At 40.9% G+C, this 23,762-nt stretch overlaps 4 protein-coding genes across 4 annotated transcripts; all 4 read right to left on the bottom strand.

Moving 5' to 3' along the window:
- Positions 1-792: 792 nt before the first annotated feature.
- Positions 793-6,948, bottom strand: socs5b (suppressor of cytokine signaling 5b). The gene is made up of 2 exons (XM_077729573.1): positions 6,466-6,948; positions 793-3,633 (listed from the first exon to the last, which is right to left on the bottom strand). The coding sequence occupies exon 2, from the start codon at positions 3,595-3,597 to the stop codon at positions 1,924-1,926; it is 1,674 nt and encodes a 557-aa protein (XP_077585699.1). The 5' UTR covers positions 3,598-3,633; positions 6,466-6,948; the 3' UTR covers positions 793-1,923.
- Positions 6,949-7,797: 849 nt separating this feature from the next.
- On the bottom strand, positions 7,798-11,005 carry LOC144205061 (uncharacterized). The gene is made up of 3 exons (XM_077729123.1): positions 10,563-11,005; positions 8,184-10,118; positions 7,798-8,080 (listed from the first exon to the last, which is right to left on the bottom strand). Exons 1-2 carry the CDS (start codon positions 10,750-10,752, stop codon positions 8,386-8,388), a joined length of 1,923 nt encoding a protein of 640 aa, XP_077585249.1. The 5' UTR covers positions 10,753-11,005; the 3' UTR covers positions 7,798-8,080; positions 8,184-8,385.
- Positions 11,006-11,583: 578 nt separating this feature from the next.
- On the bottom strand, positions 11,584-18,017 carry LOC144205064 (rho-related GTP-binding protein RhoQ). Its single transcript, XM_077729127.1, has 5 exons — positions 17,469-18,017; positions 17,133-17,191; positions 14,005-14,169; positions 13,825-13,920; positions 11,584-13,681 (listed from the first exon to the last, which is right to left on the bottom strand). Exons 1-5 carry the CDS (start codon positions 17,608-17,610, stop codon positions 13,520-13,522), a joined length of 624 nt encoding a protein of 207 aa, XP_077585253.1. The 5' UTR covers positions 17,611-18,017; the 3' UTR covers positions 11,584-13,519.
- A 2,296-nt stretch (positions 18,018-20,313) lies between these two features.
- On the bottom strand, positions 20,314-22,651 carry mxtx1 (mix-type homeobox gene 1). Its single transcript, XM_077729126.1, has 3 exons — positions 22,560-22,651; positions 21,509-21,693; positions 20,314-21,167 (listed from the first exon to the last, which is right to left on the bottom strand). The coding sequence occupies exons 1-3, from the start codon at positions 22,579-22,581 to the stop codon at positions 20,493-20,495; spliced, it is 882 nt and encodes a 293-aa protein (XP_077585252.1). The 5' UTR covers positions 22,582-22,651; the 3' UTR covers positions 20,314-20,492.
- Between the last annotated feature and the right edge of the window lie 1,111 nt (positions 22,652-23,762).

Consider the following 23,762-nt stretch of genomic DNA (forward strand, 5'->3'; position numbering starts at 1 on the left):
TGATTTGCTCTAATTTAGATGATTCAATACCAAAGGCACATCGGTTACACTAATGTTTAAGTATTGGGGGCTCTGTACTCAAATGCATCATCAGCAACATTATGTGATGAAAACCACTACATGTCAAGGTTTGCAATGTTGCCTACAGGTTGATTTGCAACAAAATTGAACTTTAGTCATGTGATACTGCAGAGAATTCAATGGCACCAGTCGCGATTTTGAAGCGTCATTGCCACAAAAGAAATCACAAGGTTATGTTCACTATGTGATAACAAATAACCAGGCTACATTTGAAGTAAATTAGAAAGGGTAAACTCCAGCATTTGAAATGTTGTAAATACAGTGGATACCCACTATTAACAGTAAGTGGCGGTGCAGGATTCAAAAATTGTGAATATGCAAAATATCCACTGTATTACATTTGCTAACGGATGCCTAATTTCCAACATAATCCTCAGATTTGTGATTGACCCACAAAGCCACATGACAAATCACAGCCTGAATCTTAGACATTTGATTGTCTTATAAAATGCACCCTCGTCCCTTTACTTAAAAAAAAAAAAATACACATTCTGAGCTGCTGGTAAAACAAAAGGGGAAAAAAATCAGGCAGAGTCCTATTTACTATGAGACAAATGTTTGTTGCGAAGGTGACAAAAGCCTTTTAATAAAAGGCAAAATTTGACTTGGGGTTTCAATATCATCCAGGATCAAAAGCTCTCTGTGACTGCAGTATAGCGTGAGCACGAAGCCATAAAGCAAGAATAAAGTTGACAAGTTTAGCTTACAAAGTAGGAAACAATAGGCTGGTTTATTATTCACCATCACTGTTTATGGAAAAACATGTGCCTTTAATTTATAATCCTTTAAAAATCATTGAATTTCCCTGATGCTTTCCCCTGTCTCTTGTTTAGCAAATGCTCATGTGCAAAGAGGTGGCTAAGAATGTGGCTGATGTAGCTTTTATCCATGAGACAAGCACAGAATGCAACGAAAAGCACACCCAGATGCCTTCCCAATCACACTTTAAAGGTCCCCTCCCATGTATCAAAATTCAAAACGTATTTTCTTTTCTAATCTATAATGTAATTTTATTTAAGTCTGCGAGATTTTTGCGGTGAAAATGTCTCATGTTGAAAAAGTCATTTTCAGGTGGCAGTTAACTATTGCCATTCACATGGATCAACATCCAATTAAGTAGATGTTTTCTTTTAGACGTCCATTGCACTCATTGGTATGTGGTATTTGCTCCGACAGAATTGTTCTACTGGAGTTTCAAACAAATACATTGAAGCCAAATATATATTCCTTAACCAGGTCAAACTAATTTTAAACAATGCTACAGGTGAAACAGTGGAGAAGACCAAACAAAGAATTTTGACAGAAGGGGACCTTTAAAAACTATTTCTTGGAAAGTCGTTCCACTGGGTGTTTCCACAAGAAAATCAACTGAGTGCAAAATAAAATGTAACCTGTACAATGTAGCTACAGAATGTGGCTTGAGTATAGCTGTTTGAACTTTTGAGGGGTGGACACTTGACAAGGGAGGCATGCATGCAGGTCTACAGGCAGGTTGATGTTTTGGGATCAGGCAGACGCTAAGGACAAAGCAGGACGTATAAATGTTGTAGTTGCACTATTTGTGTTCCTCCTACCTGCCCCCATCCAAAATATAGACCGCTTCTACTGTATTTATATATACTGAACTCCATCATCTGTGCTAGCCAGCAGAATATAGTCATATGCTTTTATGTAAGTAATACCTAAAATAAAGATTAGAATGAATCTCATATAGGTTGTTATATTTCAATTCCAACCTCCACTGGAAAGAGGTTAATGAGTCTGTCAGTATAGCCACTAATGGGGCATTTCTCAAGCTGTGTAATCTTCCTCCATGATTTTACAGGCAACGGACAAAGACCACTATTTGACTTTTAGCACCGGCTCCCTTTCCAGCCAGCGAACTCGAACTTTCTGTTTATAGTGATACTCCTTGAGGAAGTCCTGCAAGGCAGGTGGCAGCGGCAGAGATCCGATCCCATCGTAAGTGGTCCAACGGCAGATGGCCGCTCGTGCCAGGTGCTGCAGGCTGAAGGGAAATGTCCGATGGAGGGGCGCCGTGAGCAGGGGTTCGAAAAACATACAGGCGCTCGGGTCCTTGTAGTGCTCCAGCAGTCCCGTGACGGTGGAAGAGTGAAAAACGCAAGGATCGTGTGCGTCGAAACTGAAGTTGTGGTTCCACTGCTCGATGCGGGCGTGCAGCGAACGGTTGTAACGGCGGAAGCTGACAGAGAAAAGGTAGTCCTCCTGGGCCGAATCACGAAGCAGGAAGGTGCCCTCGGGGCGTCCGTCCAAAAGTGACTCGGCCTCGTACCGGTCCATTACTCCCCAGTAGCACGGCAAAGATGTGATCTGCAATAAATCGGGCACGAGGCAATGGATGTAGTCTATTTGGGTGTGAACCTTCCAGGGCCCGGGCTGCTGTCTGCTCGTGTGACCTTCGCCAGAGGCGTGCCTTTGTTTCGGTCTTCTGGCCTGGAGACAGAGGGTTGTGGAATCCTCCTCAGAGTCAGTGTCCTGGGCCAAAGCGGTGGCCCCTAACACCTGAGCGCAAGCCCCCGAGGCCGAGGCTCCCGAACAAGTGGCCGTTACTGAGGCTCGGCCATCTGCGGGGGCGTCCCCCGTGCCAGGCGCCATCTTTGGTCCCAGTTTGTAGACGGATGAGCCCGGCACGGCGGCCTCCAGAGTGTGGATCTGTGCATTGGGAGGTGGGTCCACACCTTCCTCGATGCTAAGTCTGCGGCGTTCCCGCAGACGTTCCTCTTCGTCCTCAGGTGAGGGGTGTGCTGGGTCAAAGGCATCCAAAAGGGCAGTGGAGGAATGTGGGCTGACGGGCGCGGTGTGCTGCTTGATCAAATGCCACTTGTGGGCGAGCTCGGAGCCTGGCGGAAAGGGGCAGGTCTCCAGCATTAGCTCTGTCAGGTGGATCTTTCGTTTGGAAATGACCGGGTTTTTGGAAGAGCGTCTATTAGCAGCTAGCGGCAAGCAAAGGCCTACGGTATCGCTTAGTCGCTGCCGCAACGACCGACCGTTCACGCCCCGTCCTCCTCCGGACAAAGAATCACTCATCTCCTGGATTGAGCAGACGCCATGGCGTCTGTCTCTGCGGTTTCCGCTCCCTCGCAAGCGTCCGGACCGCCGATCTACTTCTAAAGAACTTTGAGTTTTTGTGGAACACGAGTGTTTTTTCTTGCCCCCCCATGGAGCATGGCGGGAGTACGAATCTCTGCGAGCCAAGGGTACACTCCCCGATCCCCCACCCACATCCTCTGTGTCCTTGTCGATAGAGATCTCTACTATCTGAGGCGTGTCCGAGACACAGTTGTGATGGCGGCGCCCCATGGTCATCATTGGCACTGGAAGCGGGCTGCTTGATGATGTGGAGACCTCTGCAGCCTGAGCCGCACCTGAACTACCTGCGTGGCTGAGATCTACCACGCAGAGGACGGCATCTGCCTCATTCTGGCCATCGGTGGGTCCTCCTGAACTGTTGCTGTGAAAGAAAGTTTGGCATTTGCTTTTTAGGTTACTCCACATATTGCTGAACTTCTTTTCAACAAGGGCCCCGGGGACCTGCAGAAAGAAGAAAAACAAAATAATATTAAAAACTTGATAAACTGTGGTCTGTAGATTTAAGATGTTGGAACGGGAGAGTTAAGAGTTGCCAGGCAGACATGCATTGACACAAGGCCGCAGCTATAAATGACCCGGGATATGCTCACAACTGATCTGCTGGTATTTACTGTATCACAGAGCCAGTCTAGACCTGAGGAAACATTTCTTGAAACAGCAGCACGGACATATACTTGGAGGAAAATAGCCTCCTCCAAAAGTATGTGATAATTTAAATTATTAAGGGTGACCAACCAAATCTGTGTTAATTTGATAAAATCAACTTGCACAAAGGTGTGGCAAAGAGGGCTGAGGCTAATAACATTATCTTTTTAGCCTGTTACAGTTCAAAATTTCCCTTGTAATTGACACTGATTGGAACATTTTTGCCATGTTGAGAGTGGGAAGAAATGAGAGACGTCATCCAAAGACCATAGTGTCATCTTAGGATACATATGCTTATTGACGTTATAAAGCTAGCTGAAGTTCAAGTTGAGCCTAGATTTTTAAGCACAAGAACATTATACTTAAAGAGCAGTGCGCACTCGAGGATGAGCCACAACTTTTTCTTAAATCTGAATTCATGCCAAGCTCTGCACTCTGGCATGGCGACTGCTCCTTGGAAACGGGCGCATCCGCGCTACTAATATCAGATTGCTATCTAGATAATGCTGATGCCCTGCAGGGAACAGTCCACCCTCTGAGTGCCGGCCAATAAAACGTCTGTGACACGCCGTAACTTGGCATAGGTTTGGATTCTAGGGCATGTAAGTAGGTGATTGCATTGATTTGGCTTTTACTTTGAGTTGTAACAACAGTCTGTTTCATCTGTGTTCAAATCAGTGAAATAAACAATTTTTAGAACGAAACTAGAAAAACACACTGGCCTAAAAGTTCAGTGGCCAAATTTTTGGTGCATCAATTCTGAAAAATGTTTATGAAAACTCCATGCCAAAACTCTGGCTAACCCAAATTAGTACTGATAAGCCTCATTGTAGGTTTAGATTTACGGAGGAAAAAAAGAGCGGGGGTCGGTTGGGGATTTGGCCCAGATTTGCAGTATGCTTTATGCACAGGGTATTTAGATGGAAAAAATTATTGAAGCTGTCCTAAGGAATTGTATGAAGTGTGTTTTGTCTATTTTTATAGTTATGTTAAAAGAAATACAAAGGCGAAACTCACTTTCACAAATTACAATGTCATAAAAGGCACACCCAAATTATGTGTTACTTAGACCAAATTAGAAAGTTGTGAAAAGCTTGGAGCCACCCTAAACCTACTGTATATCACATATATAAAGTTTTTTTTTTTTGCCCAAGCTGGTACACGCTACAACTCAGGATGTGGTTTGGAAAATACATCTAATTAACGTTTCATGTCAATCATTTAAATATTTTTTTTAATTCAGTGCTGTCACTTTTTGTCAACAAGACAAGTTGACACCACGTGTCCATTTAATGCAAATTCACATTTTGCTTGTCATGCAAGACCTATAAATCCAGCAATCTTGTGGAACAGAAGTAGGGGATTTGGCTTTTTGCCAGGTCAGCACACCCATTCTCATGGGATCAAACTGATCTCCGAGATGGTTCTTGGCAAAGCAAGCGTAAAGAAGACAGGAGCAGAGTAGAGATCTGCTGAGACATTTGGAGGTTGTTCTTGATCACTTGAATCCCATTAAATTAATTAAAGGGATATTGGAGGTCACCTCTGAACAATATATCTTAAAATGGATTTCTCAGTAAAGAATGTAGAAGATATGTAATCCTTAAAAATGTTCTCTTGCTATCTCTTCTAGTGTCATTTGTCTCCTCTCTGAAAGATAAATTAACCCATTGGTCGCCAATGACAGTACTAGACATCCAATCCATTTTAAGTGGGAGAGAGTCTGGCAGCGATTATTGTGCTTAACCCTAATAAGGGAAGGATTTAATTTATTGGCTGCCATTGGCAGAGCTAGACGTCCACTTCATTTGGACGCAATTGATCGCCTCCAAATTCAAATGAAATGGACGTCTGGTGCAGTCAACGGCACTGAAATATAAATTTGCACAGTCAATCTTCCCAGGTCAAATGAATTGGAAGTTTAGTGGCAGGATAGGAGTTGAAAGAAATCCAGCATCTGGGAGACAATTAAACATGCTAAATAACTGCGTCACAATTTGAGAACATGAGTCAAAAATGGATTTAGTCATCGCAAGCCAGACTGTACTTTATAATACCTTTCGCGTGAGTGTTTTAAAAATGGGTAGCAGTGTACTAGCGGCTTGGTTCATTAGTCTCTAGAATAAAAATAGCAAACTATCGGCATCAAATGAGCAAAATGCGCGTAAAGTTCGTATCATCATCTAATTACGATTTTGGGATCTTTTAATTTCTGGAGGACGTGTTCCCCTTTCCCTAATCCCAACCAAGGTAGTTTCCATGCTAACATTCGCCGATGGTGATCATTAGCGGTTAGAAAATGTAGATAAAACCTTCATTATTGAAATCGGTTTGCCAAACACACACGAAGGGACCGACCAGACGATGGTTAAGTTTGGATATAAGGAAAAATAATTGAAATCAGGGGGACTAACCCAAAAAACGCGAAGCGTTAAGCAAATCCCAGGACATTGGCGTACTAGCATCAAAACTAGCCACGCAGCAAGCTAGTCTGGTTAGCGTTAGAAAAAGATCCAGCCCAAATTGCCCACTAACGACGCAATCGGACACGCGTAATTGTAACAAAACAGATCCATCCAGTGGCTATGATTTATAAACTCCGTATTCATTTGTCGGATCGTGTCTTACCCGTGTGCCTTTTTTGAAAGCTCTACTCAACAGCCCTCTTTGTCTGCAAAAAAATGGCTATTGAACGAGAGCAGGCATGTCTCCTTTCGGCTCGGCCGGCACGGCGTTGTCGGGCGAAGGCTCAAAAGGACCGATGATCTTTAAGGGTGTCATCCCCAGATCTGGAAACATTCGGCGGCCCCAGTCGCGATCATTTGGTGGTCGAAATCAAACTCGAGCCACCGGCTCTTCTACTGCTTCCACGTTCTTCGGCGCAGCGGCAGCCCAATATGACAGTGTTCTCGGAGCTCCGTGAGCCGGGGAGCGCTCGTTCACTGACGGCGTGGTGGTCCAATGGAGAACAGGGGACGCATTTCCACTTCCGACTAGGGACGCGGATAGGGAAAACCCCGGAGATGTCTCCTAGTGATGGGCGTCCCGTGCCACCAATGAACAAGGGAGCTCTGGACCAAAAGGAGGACACTTCCAGCTAGTGCATGGAAGCGTGGATCATTGCAATGATGCTCTTTCAGGTATCCCAGAAATGACATCATGTATATTATTTACATACCACAGATGATTGATGCATACAAAATATTAAGGGGAAAATGCAATTAATGTGTCCAACAGGAGAATACTGAAATGTTGAGGTTGCACTGACTCATGAGAATACTGAAATGTTGAGGTTGCACTGACTTAACTTGTTGAAATATAGAATGTGAATAAAGTGGAATAACGGGTTGTCTTAACTCTATACTGGACAAGTAACTTTTTTTGTAAAGACTAAATACTAAAAATCACCAAAATCAATGAATCAACGTGGGTATGGCAATGAACATGACATAAATCTAGGTGAGTTTGACTTGTGAGTAATATTAATCAAACGTCTTGAAATAATTTTAAGACTTTCATTTTAAAATTCCATAACCCACACAAATAAAAGCAACACAAGCAAAATTCAATTAAAACAAGACACAGACAAGTCTTTTTGTTTGGCAATTGTTAAAACATATACACTAACCAGTTGAAGGCCTTGTTTCTGCTTGTGAGAAATAAAAGTAATTTCTCAATTGGTTTTTGTTTTATGAAGGAATCCGAATGATGAGCAATTCAATTGCCCGTTTTGTGGCTAATTATCCCTTTGAATGGATCCACTGTATATAAACTATGTAAGCCCTATTTTGCCCTCTTGTGGTGGCATAACAAAAATACAAAGATACAAACGTTAGGGTGCACAATTAATGGGCCTACAGAAACACTGGTTTTCTATATTTCACACAAGGTTATACCATATGCTGAAAAGCTGATATATAATGAGATCTGCACAAAAAGCACAAGAGCAGTTTATTTACAGTCAATACTCTTGGCAGGAAAATTCTTTTCACATTGCATTCCCAACAATAATGCTTGAGTTACAAGTTTCAAAGTAATTTGGGTCCAACTAATATAATGGTTCTAGTGAGCCAAAGGTGTGTTGAAACAGTATTTTTTTGTCTTTTTTTAATCTTTATCAAAGAGGCAAGGTGGGATGAAGTCTTCCAAACTCTTTTGTTGCACTCATCGCAGGTCTTGTGTCACCAGAAGTCTCACCCACATCTTCGACTCTTCCGCAATTTCTACCTTAGCACTGGAGTTTCTGCAAGGCACAAGGAAATACACATGCTATCAGCTGTAACTCACACAAAAGGGCTCTCGAGACACCATATCCTGCTGCCATCGGTGCCCCAAGGTTATCTCACATGGCTAGGTAGAGATGTTCATCATGGGCTAGTCCATGGGCTGAGATGGGTACTTGCCAGGAAGTCAAGTAAAGACACCATGCCAACTCAAAAGCATGCAAAAAGACAAAAACCGCTGAACAAAATCTTTGCAGAAAAGTGTATACAACAAAGGTCGAACAGAAATAATAGTGTGTAGTGTGTGAATCATTTGTGGTTAGTATCAAAACAAGATGCTTCTAGGAATTTTCCAATGTGTCCTGTTTTGCACTGGCTTTACTCTTTCCCTATCCATCCAAAGAACCCGTGGAGGTCCTTCCCTTCCTGGAGGATCACTGAGAGGATTTTTCCAGGGCTGTTTTGGTTTTGGTCTTGTGTCCGCTCCACCACTTTTAGGCCTTTCTGCTCCGTATAAGTGTCGAAGACTTAACCTTGTTCTTTTCACTTCGGGTAACGATGACGCGACTCCTGATTTTGCCCTTTTTGGACTCATTGTTACGTGAGCGAGCACATTGGTGGTCTCTAAAATGGTCAGTCTGTTTAGTGATTGTGATCTCTCAAATTTCTTTGAACCAGAGGATTGGCTGGAGCCCAGTCTGGTTTTTTTCGCCTCCTGTGGTGGTCTGATCACTGGTTCAGATTTTGAAGGTCCTTGTCTTTGAGCTATAAAGTAAGAGGGCCGAGTGTTCTTGGAATCTGCACGTTTAGGCCTGGTATCTGACGATTTTTTGCCTACAAATGATACTGTCTTGGTTTTATCAGCCCCTAGGTGTGTCGCCCTGTTAACAGACCTAGTCTTATCAGTACCATCATTTCGCGTCTGTGCCAAGTTTTGCCCTGTAGACTTGCTAATGATTTCATCTGATCCTTTCATATGTACCATTAGTTCACTCTTATTAACAAACTTGATCTTCCTCGTTGGACTAGGTGGAGAAGAAAATCTTTCCCTTGGTGGACTAGGTGAAAAGAGAGATTCGTTTTGTTGGGGACTTGATGTAAAATAAGAATCCATCCTTGGTGGACTGGGAGTGAAAACAGGTTCTTGTCTGGGTGGACTTGGGGTAAAATCAGGTTCTTCTCTTTGTGGACTTGGTGAAAGAAATGATTCTTGCCTCGGACTAGGTGTAAGAAACGAATCTTGCCTCGGACTGGGTGTGAGAAACGATTCTTCCCTCGTTGGACTAGGTGTAAGAAACGACTCTTGCCTTGTTGGACTAGGTGTAAGAAATGATTCTTGCCTCGTTGGGCTAGGTGTAAGAAATGATTCTTGTCTCGTTGGGCTAGGTGTAAGAAATGATTCTTGCCTAGTTGGACTTGGGGTAGGAAAGAATTCTTGCCTCGTTGGACTAGGTGTAGGAAACGATTCTTGCTTCGTTGGACTAGGTATAGGAAACAATTCTTGGCTTGTTGGACTAGGTGTAAGAAATGATTCTTGCCTTGTTGGACTAGGCGTAAGAACCGGTTCTTCTCTTGATGGGCTAAGTGCGAGTTCAAGCTCTTGTGTTTGGAAATTAGACTGTAGAACAAGCACGTCTGACGGGGGTTCCGGACTAACGTTAACATTTGTCAAAGTAGTATCTTCCATATTGGAAGATGTCACTAAAATTGGTGCCAACTCGCATGGTTTTAGAATTGGAATTGCTTCATCACATTGTCGTAAATTGTCTTCTTCACATGATGTCCATCCTGCTGACACTACATCTGGCTCTGTATTGACTTCATCCAATGCCTCTGGTGATGAACTCAACTCACATTTTACTTCATCATTTGACTTCTTACTGTGTTTCCGGCTTCTTTTAGTTCTATGGACTACCTCTTTTGGTAATACATTGGCTATTGCTAAATCTTTGTATAGTTTATGCAAGAGGTCTTCAATCTCAGCCTCAGATAGATTTTGTAAGGACGGGACAGAATCCATGCGTGATTTTGTGACTTTAATATCTAGAAACTTCTTCTCTGTTGAGGGCCATTAAGAAAATCACAGACATGAGTTTACACATTGAGAATACAAATTTGCACAGCATTTTATATCCTCAATTAATGCTAGCACTGATGCGCTTAATTCCTCAAGTAGTGGCCCTTTGATACGTGGCCAATAGCTGCTAGTGAATACATAGTCGTATGGGAATCAAACCTATGCAAGATGAGTGAAATGCAGGACTTTACCAGTCTCACTTTCTAATAACCGTTCAGACAGCTGTTTGAGGAAATTAATTAAGTTTGTACGACTTTGTATGTGAGTGTGTAACAAACCATTATTGTACATAGAAATATTTTCACTATTGCAGTTGTTCAAAAATCACTTAAACATTATTTGGTAGCCTGAACCAATTATCTGAATCTGATGCATTAATTTACACCATTCAACTGCAAAATGAAGAGTAATATAGTATACCTTACCCCATTGTTCCTGGAAGACCACAAAAAGACGCTTGAGACTCACTTCTTCATGAAATCCAATGTAGTCCATAAGATCTGATATATATCGGTGTATAAAATCACTCATGTCAGTCGGTTCTGAAAAATATATTGCTCTGAAAATACAGTCCACTAAACTCTTCAGTCCAAATGGATCAGACATAGGATCCATTATCTGTAACTGTTGTGTACAAGTACAGAACAGTACTTAATGGACCTGGGCTGTATGTTCTTGCTTGTGTGAACTGTTTACTGTCATGAGCCAAATCAAGAATTGGTCATCATTTTGTTTGTTTGGGGGTATGTTTCACAGTATGTCGACCCATGTATAGGAGCCGGCCGGCAAGGGAGCACACCCCGTTTTCTGCATGTATGGTACCCAAGTCATTTAAAAATTGGGTCCAAATGAAATGCCTCAGGTCTCGTGTTAAAATATTTGCAACATGTCAGAACCACATTCAGTCATGTGCATGTTGATCAAAATCAGAGGAAGGGTTTTGAATATGAGAAAGGTGACTCTGGATTAAAGCTATGTTATGATGTCATAGGGCCTTCGCTTTCTAATCAGGAACTTCCACCAAAAATTAACTTGTCTCTTATTGAGAAAAATATTTGACAACATTAAAACTACAACCATGAGAAATGCATTATATATATTATATAACTCTATACTACCCACTAATGTATTATGGGACTGTGGGACATTTTTGAGAATACTACTCTGGTAATATATGCATACATCCTACATTAGCCTCTTATTTTCAACCTAATACCTAGATCTAGATTATGTGTTTTAAAATTATGGGCAATATCCCAGTTCAATTATACCATTTCATTAAGGAGGAGGCATTGAAGAAATAAAGAAGTTCAAGTTTAAAACAACAAGTACTCAAATGTGATAGTTTTCATAAAAATAAATAGTAAATGAATAAATAATACTTATAATAAAAGTAAATTCATTACTTTTGTAGTGTGAAGTAAAGTTACAAAGATGAGCTTCTAACACAGTAAAGACTTTTATTGAATTAAAAGAAGGATCATTCCATTAGTGGTTGCAGTTCTTTGAACCGAGGTGGCGAGGATGTCCCTCTGAATCAAAGCGACAATACAGTCGTGCAGGCTTGGGTCGAGAATGGGAGCACCATTGACATTAAAGCATCACTCGGTCATTGTATCACATTCTTAACAGAACAAATACACTTCTTTAGCAACAATTGGCACTTGTAAAAATGTACGAAAAGCCAACAAACAAATGAATAACACTTATTAAGGTATTTTTTTAGGGACATTTGGCTTGCAGGAAAAGTACATTATAAGACACTAGTGCAGTGCCCAAAGGGCTTGTAAACCTGACATGATACAGTATCTAAATTTGTGTTATGATATGATATAACAGTATGAATGTTATGTAAGCGAATAATGCAAGTTTATAAATATCCTATATTGGATTCATTTAAGGAAAAACCTCATAATTAAGTACTTTTATACGTATAACTTTCTTTTAAATGTCATCGAAGGAGGGTCCAAAATTATTACATGCCCTTGTATGTATTAATTAAACTAGCAAGGGAATAGTCATACAGTACCTAAAAAAATTTGGTTACTAGTAAGCAGTCAACTGTCCAAATGCAGTAGAACACCTTTGCATGAAATATGGAGGATACATAAAAAATAAAACAAATAGTACTGCATATTCACTTCAATCACACACTATGTATATCTTTGAGAGAAACGATTAAGAATGTTTCATTGCTCAACTAACTAAACTAATCTGGAACACACCAAATCATAACAGAAGAGTTATATATTTGAAAGTCATGAGGCTCTTTTCATCCATATACGTACTGTGAATTTAAATACATTTGCAACAATTACATGTCCAATACATTTGCCATGTGAAGGATGGCAGCAAATGAACTAATTTGCTGCCACCTACCCAGTTAAAATGGATTTAACGCCCTTCAATTGCTGCAGGTGAGTTAACATTGTTTTGCCAATCACAATTATACTGAACAAGGATATCCATAGCACTTTGGTTTCTGCTATTTACAAATTTAGTATTTTCCAAAATTGGACGTTGGTGATCAATATTCATCTCCTTAATTTTAAAATACAAGATTAACACATAACCCTGAATTATCTGTTGAAAGCTACAATCTAGAAGATATAGCATTTCCAAATTTCATAATAATGAAATTCTAGCCTTTAACATTACAGGATTGCAAGTTTATATGATGATAAACTGCTCAAGCTTGTGCCAGCAAGTTTGTGCATCCTCATTGTTTTTTTTCTCTGTGCTGGAAGATGGGCAGTGCCTAAAAAGCAGAGGAATGTGCTTCATCTCTTGAGCCTTTAATATAAAGTGTAAGTTAACATTAACCACCTTTGTTTAATAACAGTACGTATGTTTGTTTATTTGAGGGTTAAAATACCTTTTAAAAAAGATCAACCAACAAATCATTTCATGACAAAAATTGTGAAAAAATAGCTCTAGATCCAAAATATTTTGTTCTGACATTTCATTTGCTGATTTGGTTATCCCCTACATATCTAGTTTACTCAGGTGTTCAATGATGAATGATTGGACGTTTATGGGGTGGCAAAAAATATGTATGTAAAAAAAGATTTAGACTTCATGTCTACACATAAGCATAAATGCATATGGTGCCTGAAATAATATTGTATTCATATCTAATCACGAATCAACATTCTTTACCTTAAAATTCTGTATTTTTTGACTGTAAAACACCTGAATTAGAAGAAGCACCTCTTTGTCTTTGTGCTCTTTGTTGGACAGCAGAAGAAAATAGTGGCCTTGCCGATTCAAAGTTTTGTCGGCATTCCTTTGTGCTGCTTACACTGTCTGCAGTCATATTTGGAATTCCAGGACATTTATGATATACTGCTGTTTGCTGGAAAAGATCATGTACGGGTACTCATCATGTGATCAGGCAGCAGTTAATGCAACGGGGTCCCAGTCTTCTCTTTAGTGCTCCCTTCTTTCTCTTGGGAGTCAAAATAGCAATGATAGCCTCATCAAACACAGTCTTCAGTCCTTTCTGGGTTAGTGCTGAACACTCTACATAGCAACATGCACCAATCTGAGGAAGAGGAAAGGAAAAATTAGCATTCAGGGATTAAAACTATTAGGTATATGTAAAAAATAGCTGGTGACAGAGAAAGGAAAAACTCATAAGTTGTCCTTAAATAAGACGTCTAGTTAAGTTTTATTCGAAACACAGACCTCCTTTGCCAGTTTCAGGCCTTGCTCGGTCACTATTGGCTTTTCCTTCATATCATTCAGTTTGGCAATGGTCTTTGGATCGTCACGTAGATCAATCTGAGCAACCAAAACAAGTTATTTAACACATACAAACTATTCTAAAATCACATTTATTCAGTATATATCCCGGTGAGGACTCACTTGGGTGCCAATGAGCAAATATGGGACGTTAGGTGCATATTCCTGCAACTCAGGTACCCATTCTTCTCGGACATTCTGGAAACTGGCAGGGTTGACCACGGAGAAGCAGATCAGGAAAACATCGGTCATCGGGTAAGACAATGGCCTGAGTCGGTCATAGTCCTCCTGGGAAAACATTCAACATCAGGAAATATTGTACTCTACTGTGTCCCTATTTAGATTGACAATTGCTGCATAGCCACTTTAATGTGACAATCACAAAATATAATCTGCTTTACTAAAAAGCAATGTAGAAAAATGGTGGAAGCCATTCAGCCATTCTCTTGTAAATAGGCCCAAAGCTTGGCTGAGACCCATCATTGCCTCTCACTTTACCTCTGACACTAAACACAATACGTCGTCTAACCACAAGTGAGGCAGTTTACAAGCGAGCTCAGCTCTAATACTCAAGCTCTGCTCAGGGCTTGGCCCAGTTATGTTCACTCTCCCACTGCTAAGAGGGCACTTCATCAGTTTGAAATGTTTCTATCACATGGATGTCACAGTTCTATGAGGTCAGTTCAACAACTCATGACTTTTCCACAGCACCGCATCACAAGCTCCTGACACCCAATACTAAGATCAGTAGACAGGGAAAGAAATCAAAAGCAACTGGCTATACTAGTATGGTCAAAGTCATCCCAGTAGATGCCTATCTCTGCAGAGCTTACGATATTCATTAGGTCACTGTCTGAGTTCTGTTGTCTGACTTCTTCACACATGAACACAATTTCTGTGAGTCATTGCCGTATCCTCATCTGCTCCCACTGTCACTTGCCCGGGGGCTGTATAAAGTGGATAGGTTCCCAAATGGGAATTATTTTCAGCATACAATTAACACTGATCTTAAAATTTGAGTTAAAACCTTTTATGAGCTTTGACAGTTTTGCCGAGTTATTCATACTACAAAAAATACTAGCTTTTATAAATTAAACCAAAATACTTTCCAGCTAGTTGATACCATCCTTCAAGTTTTCCTACAGGTATGTAATTTTTTAATATCCACATCCTGTTTCCTCCAGCTCCTTTTGGAGTGTTCATAGTGGGCGAGCAAATGAATAAATAAACACTTTGGTCTCTTCTTCTTTGTCACAGTCAGCAATAAAGACTTTGCAGTCTATCCCTATGGAATAATTAAATTGAAAGCGGTTGGGACAATTGCACTTTTTTCCGACATTAGAAGGCAGATAGAACTCAGTGATACTCCGATCCACTACAGTGTGACAAGGTCCATCCTTTTCCTAACATTTAATAGTATAACTTTAAAAATGAAGCCTTTTCCAGCTGCTTTTGACACCCCTCACACTGGTACATATAATATAAAAAATGTGGCAGTTGTGCAATGTTTCTTTACAAGGTAGCATTGCCAGCTGAATTTCAGCCTTTCCAGATTTACATACTCTCTTTGTCTTCTAGCCCATCAGTCTCTTTCTCTCTTCTTAGCCAGTCTGCCTCTATTTGTGCCACCCTTCTTTGATCACACACACTGAAGCTATAAACATTACCAGCAGGCGTCCTGCTCTCTAAAAGAGGTCAGTAGAGTCAGGGGCTAGTGGGGGACAGATTTTCAACTGGTAATTCTACTCTCCCTGGCTGACATCTGGAGGAGAACTTCTCTATTTCGGAGAGCTAAAAACACACGCTCGCAAAACAGCACTTGAGAATAGACAATCAGAAAGTCATGCTTTTACAGCACCTTCAGAAAGAAAAATAACATGGTCGCAGGTGATGTGGGTGTCATGTGTACTTTCAGAAGTACTGAGTAGGCACAGAAGCACATATCTGAATAGGCTCTTGACCTTCCTGTGCCTCGTTGATCTTTTCACCTGCTTTCAGATTTAGTTTCAGATTGTGACTCATTCACACTGTTAAATCCAGCCCGAGCAGTGAGCAGTCTTAGACAGCATGTCACATGCACAATTTTAGCTTGCCACTGAGACAGTAGTGCTTGAGGCAGAGAATGTCAACTTCTGGCATTTAAAATTTATTTTTTATTTGAGTATTTTAGGGCTGTGATAAAGCCGATTCAAATATCTTGAAAAAGTAATTGTTAATCTTTTTAGAGAACTCAGTTAATAACCTAGAAATTTATTGGAGAAATACTAAAGTCATTTTAGAATATTTCAATTATTTAATCATCAATGGCTTCAATTGTTAATATACAATTCAATAGATGTTTGTATAACTTTTTTTTAATCGTCTTAAAAAAAATTATTTGTGCACAACCATCGGTGACCAGAAATTTGAATTAGATTTTTGTACAACTCTTGAGATTAATGGAGGATATTTTTACATTTTTCTTGGTCAGTCATTGGCTGCCATTGACAAAATAAGACATCAAATCCATTTGAAGTGGCAGATTTGGCAGCTAAAAAAAACATACTTACTAGTGATGAACTTATTCAGATTTGTGTTTTGGTTTCTAAGAGCCATAGGATTGGATTTCTCATCGTCAAATACACTGAAAGAGTTCATGAGGGCAAAAAATTTTTTTTCATGGAGTAAGGAAAATGCTATTGATTATGTTTCAGAAAATATACATTGACTGCAAAATTCACTTTGCATCAAAACAGGCATGATACTAGCAGAACTTTGTAGGCTAAACAGACTGGAGAAATGTGGAAGTCCAAATGTCTGTAGTTTAGCATTTCGCAACATTTACTCATTTTGTGAGTTCACATTCTTACTCGCACTATGAGTACACGCACAGTCTCTTGTGCTGAGAGAAAATATTGTGCGTGTGTATGAATGTGTGGGCTGCTGGATCGGAGTTTTAACCATTACGCCCTGAAAGGCACATTGAGGAAAAATCGGAGCAATGGCCTAACAAATCTGTGACATCATTACTGGACACAGGAAGCCTGTTCTTGCCATAATAGAACTATTCAACGCCCTCACTGCCAGCAATGTCTTTGCTACACTGAACTATGGCAGTAAAAGTCTGTGCAAACTATCACCTGTTGCATCTTATGAAGCCTGTGAGTGGGCTGTTACCAAAGATAGGCACACAGTGTGGGAGTGAATGTTTTGTCGTGGGTGGCTGTCTTCATCCTTCACATATTTGGCACCATGGACCAAAAAAATCTTACCTGTCCGGCAGTGTCGTACAGTCCCATCAAGTACTGCTTCCCTCCGACATTGACACTCACTGTGAGGAAATAACAGAGAACAGTTAAAAAGAGGAAGGCATGCGGTTGAAGAGGTCTGAGGGGGGAGTGAAGTGAAAGAAGGAGGGGCTGTAGGTCCCTAACCTCTGTCTGCAATGAAGGCAAACAAGTGGTTTTGATTATAGCAACAGATGCAGGCCAATGCAGTTTAGCTCCTGCAGTATATTCTAGGCTCTAGAAGTATTTTGTAGCGACACTAAAACACATGGCAACATGGCACCAGGAGATTTTTAAATACAATAAAAATGATCTGCCTACCTGCATAATGATCAAAAACTGTTGGAACATATTCCTCTGGAAAAGCGTCGTTGGCATAGCTCATTAAAAGACACGTTTTCCCCACTGCACCGTCTCCCACAACGACACATTTTAACATGATAGTACCAGTTCCGTTTGCCATGATTTCAATCTTAAACTCCTCATCATCATCCTCCTCATCGGCTGCCCTGGAGTGCCGCCCTCATCGCTTCCTCTTCCTGGTCTTGTGTTCTTCTTTGTGCCGGGGGTGCCCGCACAGAGGCGGGCATCACCAGCCTACGCGCTTGACTTCGAGACGCACCGAGCGGCTGCACAACTGCATCATCCCCCTTCCCGAACTCCGTTGCAACCGCTGCCAACACGAATGGTAGCCGTGAACCAAGCACTTTTCACTCCCGATCTTCGTGTGTTGGTCAATGGAGGTTTTTCTATTCCAACATATCCCCGTTTGGTCTGCCGTGGGTGCTGGCAATTGCAGCCGGCCAGCAGTGCGCGCTGCCCGGTGTGGCTCACGCTGCCGGACGCCCTGTAGAGCAGCTGGGGCAAGAAAAAAAGGTGTGTGCGGCGGTGCTTGCTGGAGAGGCGGAGTTTGGAACCAAGGCACTGTCTGGAATTTACACTACGTATAATGGGTGATATGCTTTAAAAAACATATTTAGCTCCAATTACATTACCTCTATATCATGCCAACACTGAATACGGTAGTGTAGTAGACTCAAGTATGTAAATCCAACGGAAAAAAACGTATCCTAAAGGTAAATGGTAGAAATTCTCTGATGTCATTCAAATTAAATAAGTATTCTGACAAGCATTCATTTGATTCATTCATTTTCCGTACCGCTTATCCTCACAAGGGTTGCTGGAGCCTCTCCCAGGAAACTATGGGGAAACAGGCAGGGGAAATCCTGAATTGGGTGCCAGGCAATCCCAATCATCCACGCTCACAAATATACCTAGGCGAAATTTAAAGTGTTTAACCCGCCTATTGTTTATGTGTTAGCGATGTGATGATTTTGTACTTTCCTCCATCTCTTGTCTGCACCGTGTGCACGTGCAGGAGGACACTGTGGTTGACAGTCCCTAGACTGTTGCAGGGGGCGCGGCCGAGGATTCTCCTGCTATCATTACGTTTGACAGCTACCGCAGCAGGTCATGTGACCCAAACTGAACAATTACCTCATGCCTCAGACTCAGTCTCCAAGTGTTTCATTGGAGACACTCCTCTCTGTGCTGTGCTTGGATGGATGGACAGTCAATATTCTGAGATGTGTGAGGTTGAGGGACTACTTCCATCCATTTCTGCAAAACTACATTGTATTATTCCCTCTCAATTTAAATTATTAGTTGGGAATGTAGTGTTTAACTAGCAATATTTGTTGTAACAAGAAAAAAAATGATCCACTGTGTTTATCATGAAGAGAATACTGCAAAATAGAGCATTCTGCAACAAAAACCTACCTTTTTGTGTGTAACAGATCTCACACACTGGTGAAGAGATCAAATATTATTCCAAGGATTGAATTTTAAGCAGCACTGCTTTCACTCCCATTGATGGCAATGTCCAATTCATATTGCTATCATGAAAAACGTCCTATACATGCAGTTTTATAAGGATCATTAATTATATTCTAGTTAAAATGTTTTTTCTGTGTTTTTTGTCATTAGCTAATTCTAAGAATGTTCCTCATCTATTTTCCTAATTACAATGAAATAATGTTTGACTCTTTCATCTTCAATGACTACAAAATATAGCTCTTTGACATTGAGGTGTGTCACAACTCTATGTGAGCTGTCTGCACTGCAAGGGGTTTAGTGTTCTATTTTTAGGAAGGGCAAACAAATGTCTTCCTCATTACCCCTCCCCCTATCTAGTTTCAGGTATTGTCGTACAGTATATGCTGTAACCTAAAAATAACACATATGGGCACATGCATGTTGACACCAACTTCCTCCCCGACCATAAGCAACATTAATCACAGTCTAGACGCAAGGCAGTAGATAAGCGAGAGTGGAGCAGTGCAATCACAAAAGCTCAGATGAGCTTCTAAATTACAGTGTGCTTCCACTGTCAACTCCCTGGGAGGGTTTTGGGAAATTGCAGGCTTTATTTTTAGTGATCCTAACCTTCATTGCCCAGAATGGCAAACAGCTGAGTTCCATCACTCATGTGTCTCTGACCTCTATTTCTCTTCTGTGAAGCATCTACCTGCAAATGTTTGATGAAAAATCTTGTGACCGTGAGATATATTGTTTACTAAAATGTATGTTGTAATTTGGTGTGAAATAGAATTCAAATCAAATCTGAAGCTGAATAGGTGTCACCCACTTCAGTGATAAACTCACTTATTTCACATTATAAAGACGCACAAAATTTTTAGTGGAATTGAAAGAGTTAACAGTCTTTTTTATGATTTCAGATTACTATATTTTCTTGATAATTATGGGAGGTACTCAATAAATGTTTTCGAGTTTTCAGGTCAAGTTTCATCTGTTGTTTGGTTGATAAGTAAAACCATTTCTACTATATGTTTTAGATGAGACAATCAGGATACTTTTACATTTATTTTACTTGTACTATAACATGCTATCATAAATCTTCTGCTATAGAAGCTTCGATGATATAAAACAGATGTCAAGGTGACTGAAAAGTTGTTTCCACATTTGGGTGGTGGTGAAAGACCAACAGTGATTTTATTTGTTTTCTACTGACAAGCACCATCTAGTGGTAATACACTACTTACGCAGAATCGTTTCTTCTCCCAACATTTATAATCCATCAACAAAAAAGTACTAATCCTACTTATCAATTATTTATTTCTATAAAAGTGCAGAAAAGTATAAATACAGATAATAAATAGAGACTGAATCAATAAATATACACACGCACAGCATTCATATGCAGTCAGCATGATGGAATGTTGTTGATCCCTTTGTTTTTTCCTTCCACAGACACATTTCAAATAAGACACAATTAAATATTACACATGATTTTTGATTCTTTAAAAAGAGAATGTTACCAAGTCATCAGCACTGAGCCATTTTCTCATGAGTGGCATGGCTGTCCAGTCCTTCACCCTCCAGCCAAGTCTCATCCAACTCCCTGAGAATCTCCTGTAGAGACAACTCAGGCAAAGGTACTTGGACCAAAGATGGAAATCCGGAGGCCCTGCAACCTTCTTGAACGTTCCATGAATCATCCCTCTGCGAGTAATGACTCTCCGGCGGCGGGCTGCTTTCAATGTTGACGTCCCAGTATCCCGAATCGGGGGTATCGGGGCTGGAGGAGTGAGAACCAGAGCAGGCCATGTAGTTGTGTGGCCCATAGCCCAGCGGGGTCATTGGGTCTGTTTGGAAGCTCGGATGGCCCCAATAGCCCCTTGTCCTATGGCTGGAGCTGTGGCCCAATGGCGTGCTCTGATAGAGGCCATACATAGAGCTGTAATGCTGATGCTCCTCGACGGTGGGGTACAATGGAGGGCACGGTCTGCAGAAGCAGGATTCCTCTCTTTCTTCCTTCACGCGGGTAGGGTAGGATGGTGGGGGACATTGTCGCCCCATGGAGAGTGGACCACTGTGAGCGCCCCTGGGGGCAGTGGGATGTGAACCTGAAGCGTTTGAGATTGGACTATCAGCTTGCCATAGTGCTTTCTTGGCGCCTTTACATTTTAGCGTACGAGCTCGCCTGTTTTGAAACCACACCTGGAAAAAGAAGAGGGGATATTTGAAAGAGCAACACAAACAAATACATTTGCTCTGTTAATCATTTTCTGGTTTAAGATTAAGGGAGCATCACTTGGCCTGGTTGCTGTGCCTTCGCGATTCTCAAACAAAAAGCTGATAAAAAGTGCTTGTGTCATCTTTTCTTGAAAGAAACAAAGTGATAGAGTGAGAACAGTATCAGCTCTTTGAAAACAGACCTTCTGAAGATAGGAATTTAAATCACAACATCTAATGGGGTTTGGAACAACTTCCCATAATTTTTCTTGGAAGACTAAATGGGTAATTTGTCAAATTTTAAAGACAGAATTATTGCATTATACCTGGATGCGGGATTCTGGAAGGCCCGTGGTCTGAGATAGACTCTCTCTGAGGCTGATGCCAGGGTACGGGTCGGTCTCAAAGGTGACCCGCAAGAGCTCAACATGCTCTTTGGAAAAGCTGGTCCTCTTCCTGCGGCTGGCACTGCGAGAGGAGCCCCCGCTGCAGGCAGTAGCTCTGGGGTCATCTGAGAATAGAAAATGATAGGTTGCACATCAGACAAGCTCCAAAAAAATGTGTTTTCCATGAGTCTGACATTTGCTGTTAACCATTTCATGCACACATTTTTTTGTTTTGTCTAACAATGCAATTTATTTGCCTCTCCAAGTCAGATTGGATTAGACATCTAACGTCAATGGCACTAAAAGTTAAGCAATGACAGCCAATCCTCCCAGGTTAAAAGAATTGGTCATCTAGACCTGTTAATGGCATCTGATTTGAACACCAGTAAGAAAAAAAAGAATGTGCTTTAGAGTTTTATTTCGCATGTCTGCAACCAAATCGTATTTCCTTTTGTATTCTTTGCTTAAATTTAGCCTGAATTAACATTTAGCAGGGGTTGAGAGTTCGATTCCAGGTGGGTCTTCTCTGTGTGGAGTTTGCATGTTCTCTCTTAGCTTGAATGGGTTTTCTTCAGGTTCTGTGGTTTCCTCCCATATCCCAAAAACATGCATAGTTGGCAGTTTGAACAATCTAAATTGCCCCTGGGCATAAGTGATTGATTGTTTGCCTTCTTGTGCCATGCGATTTGCCAGCCACAAATTTGGTGTGTCCCCAACCTACTGCCCATAGTTAGCTAGAATAGGCTCCAGCACCTCCCGCGACCCTTGTAAGGGCAAGAAGCACAAAAAAATATATATATATATACATATATAAAAAAAGAAAATAATTGCTTACATTTTCTCTGGAAAGTGTAAAGTTTTAAGTGTCCCTGAAAGTGTTTTGTAAGTTTGGAGCCCACAAAATGAATAAAATAAAATTAAATGAAACTAATATTTATCCGCACACATAAACAAAAATGATCAAACAGTGGGTAATGTAATTTCTACTTACCATTAGTTGAATCTTTCCACATGGCAGGACTTTTAAATAGACAAATGCCCAGATTCCCCCACGTGACAGAGTTCAGTCAGGATGGTTGTGTGACTCTGTGACTCTCAGTGTGTCCACAGCTTTTTTTAGGATACCTTATATATTGATCAGCTGAGGCCTTGCAAAGTAGCAACACAGTGTTGGGGAGGGGTTTATTCTTTCAGGGGCGCTGGTCAGCAGAAGAAGCATCAGCGTGCATGCACACACTCCCCTGTAAACACCCCATCTTTTTCAAAGGATTATCAAGGTCGACAACTCGTATGACATCAAGAGAAAAACTGAGGAATTGCCTCATCGATACCACTTAACAAAGTACTCAACATGGCTGTTGGCTATGTGTGTGTGGCTGTTATTGAGGCTTTTTGCAAATCAGAAGAGGCTGTCCCAAGAATAGTACTGCAAAACAGTCACCCTCCTATTCATTTTAAGAGTTAGATTTGACAAGATTGTGTCATTTAGCTATACAGTATGATTTTTGGGGGGTTTATATTTATTTTCTGAAAAATGTTCTGCTCATGTTAGGAAACAAAAGTACTTAAATGTCAACACAAGTTTCAAAATTAATTTAGTGATATTTAAAATATTATTTTTAAATAAATATGTACAAAAGAAAACTTTGGCTTTGTGACAATGTCACAAAGCATGTTGGAAAAATGGCACATCTGCTTATAAAATCTGATCCATTTAATATAAATACTTTAAACTGTATATCTTATTGAAAAAAACATGTTCCCGATGACAACATGACTCCTGATAGTCACATGACAAATCTCCAGCGCGAACAAACGTTTGAGGATTTGCAAACATTAATCAACAACAATAGTGTAAAAGAAAAACGCGGCAAAATTTGCCTTGTGATGTGAAACCTATCAGTGTCTCCTTTTCATATGCAAAGCTGCTTACTGCTATCACAGGAGGAAAGACAAAGGTGACTAATGATTCAATGATTAACTGGATGCTTAGCTGATCCTCTGTGCAGCCTCATTACACCAACAAGAGCCGCATTGAATTCATTGAAAAGCATGTCAACCACTTCAAAATGCTGAGGCCTTTTCCAGGTTGTGTGCAAATGCTCTGACCTTTAACCCCTCAGTCTCCAATGTACTGAGCAACCTAAATGGGATTACTGTTATTTTCATGCACTAGGTGTTGATTCAGGAGCCA

This window comes from Stigmatopora nigra, chromosome 12, assembly GCF_051989575.1.
Source record: "Stigmatopora nigra isolate UIUO_SnigA chromosome 12, RoL_Snig_1.1, whole genome shotgun sequence".
NCBI lineage: Eukaryota > Metazoa > Chordata > Actinopteri > Syngnathiformes > Syngnathidae > Stigmatopora > Stigmatopora nigra.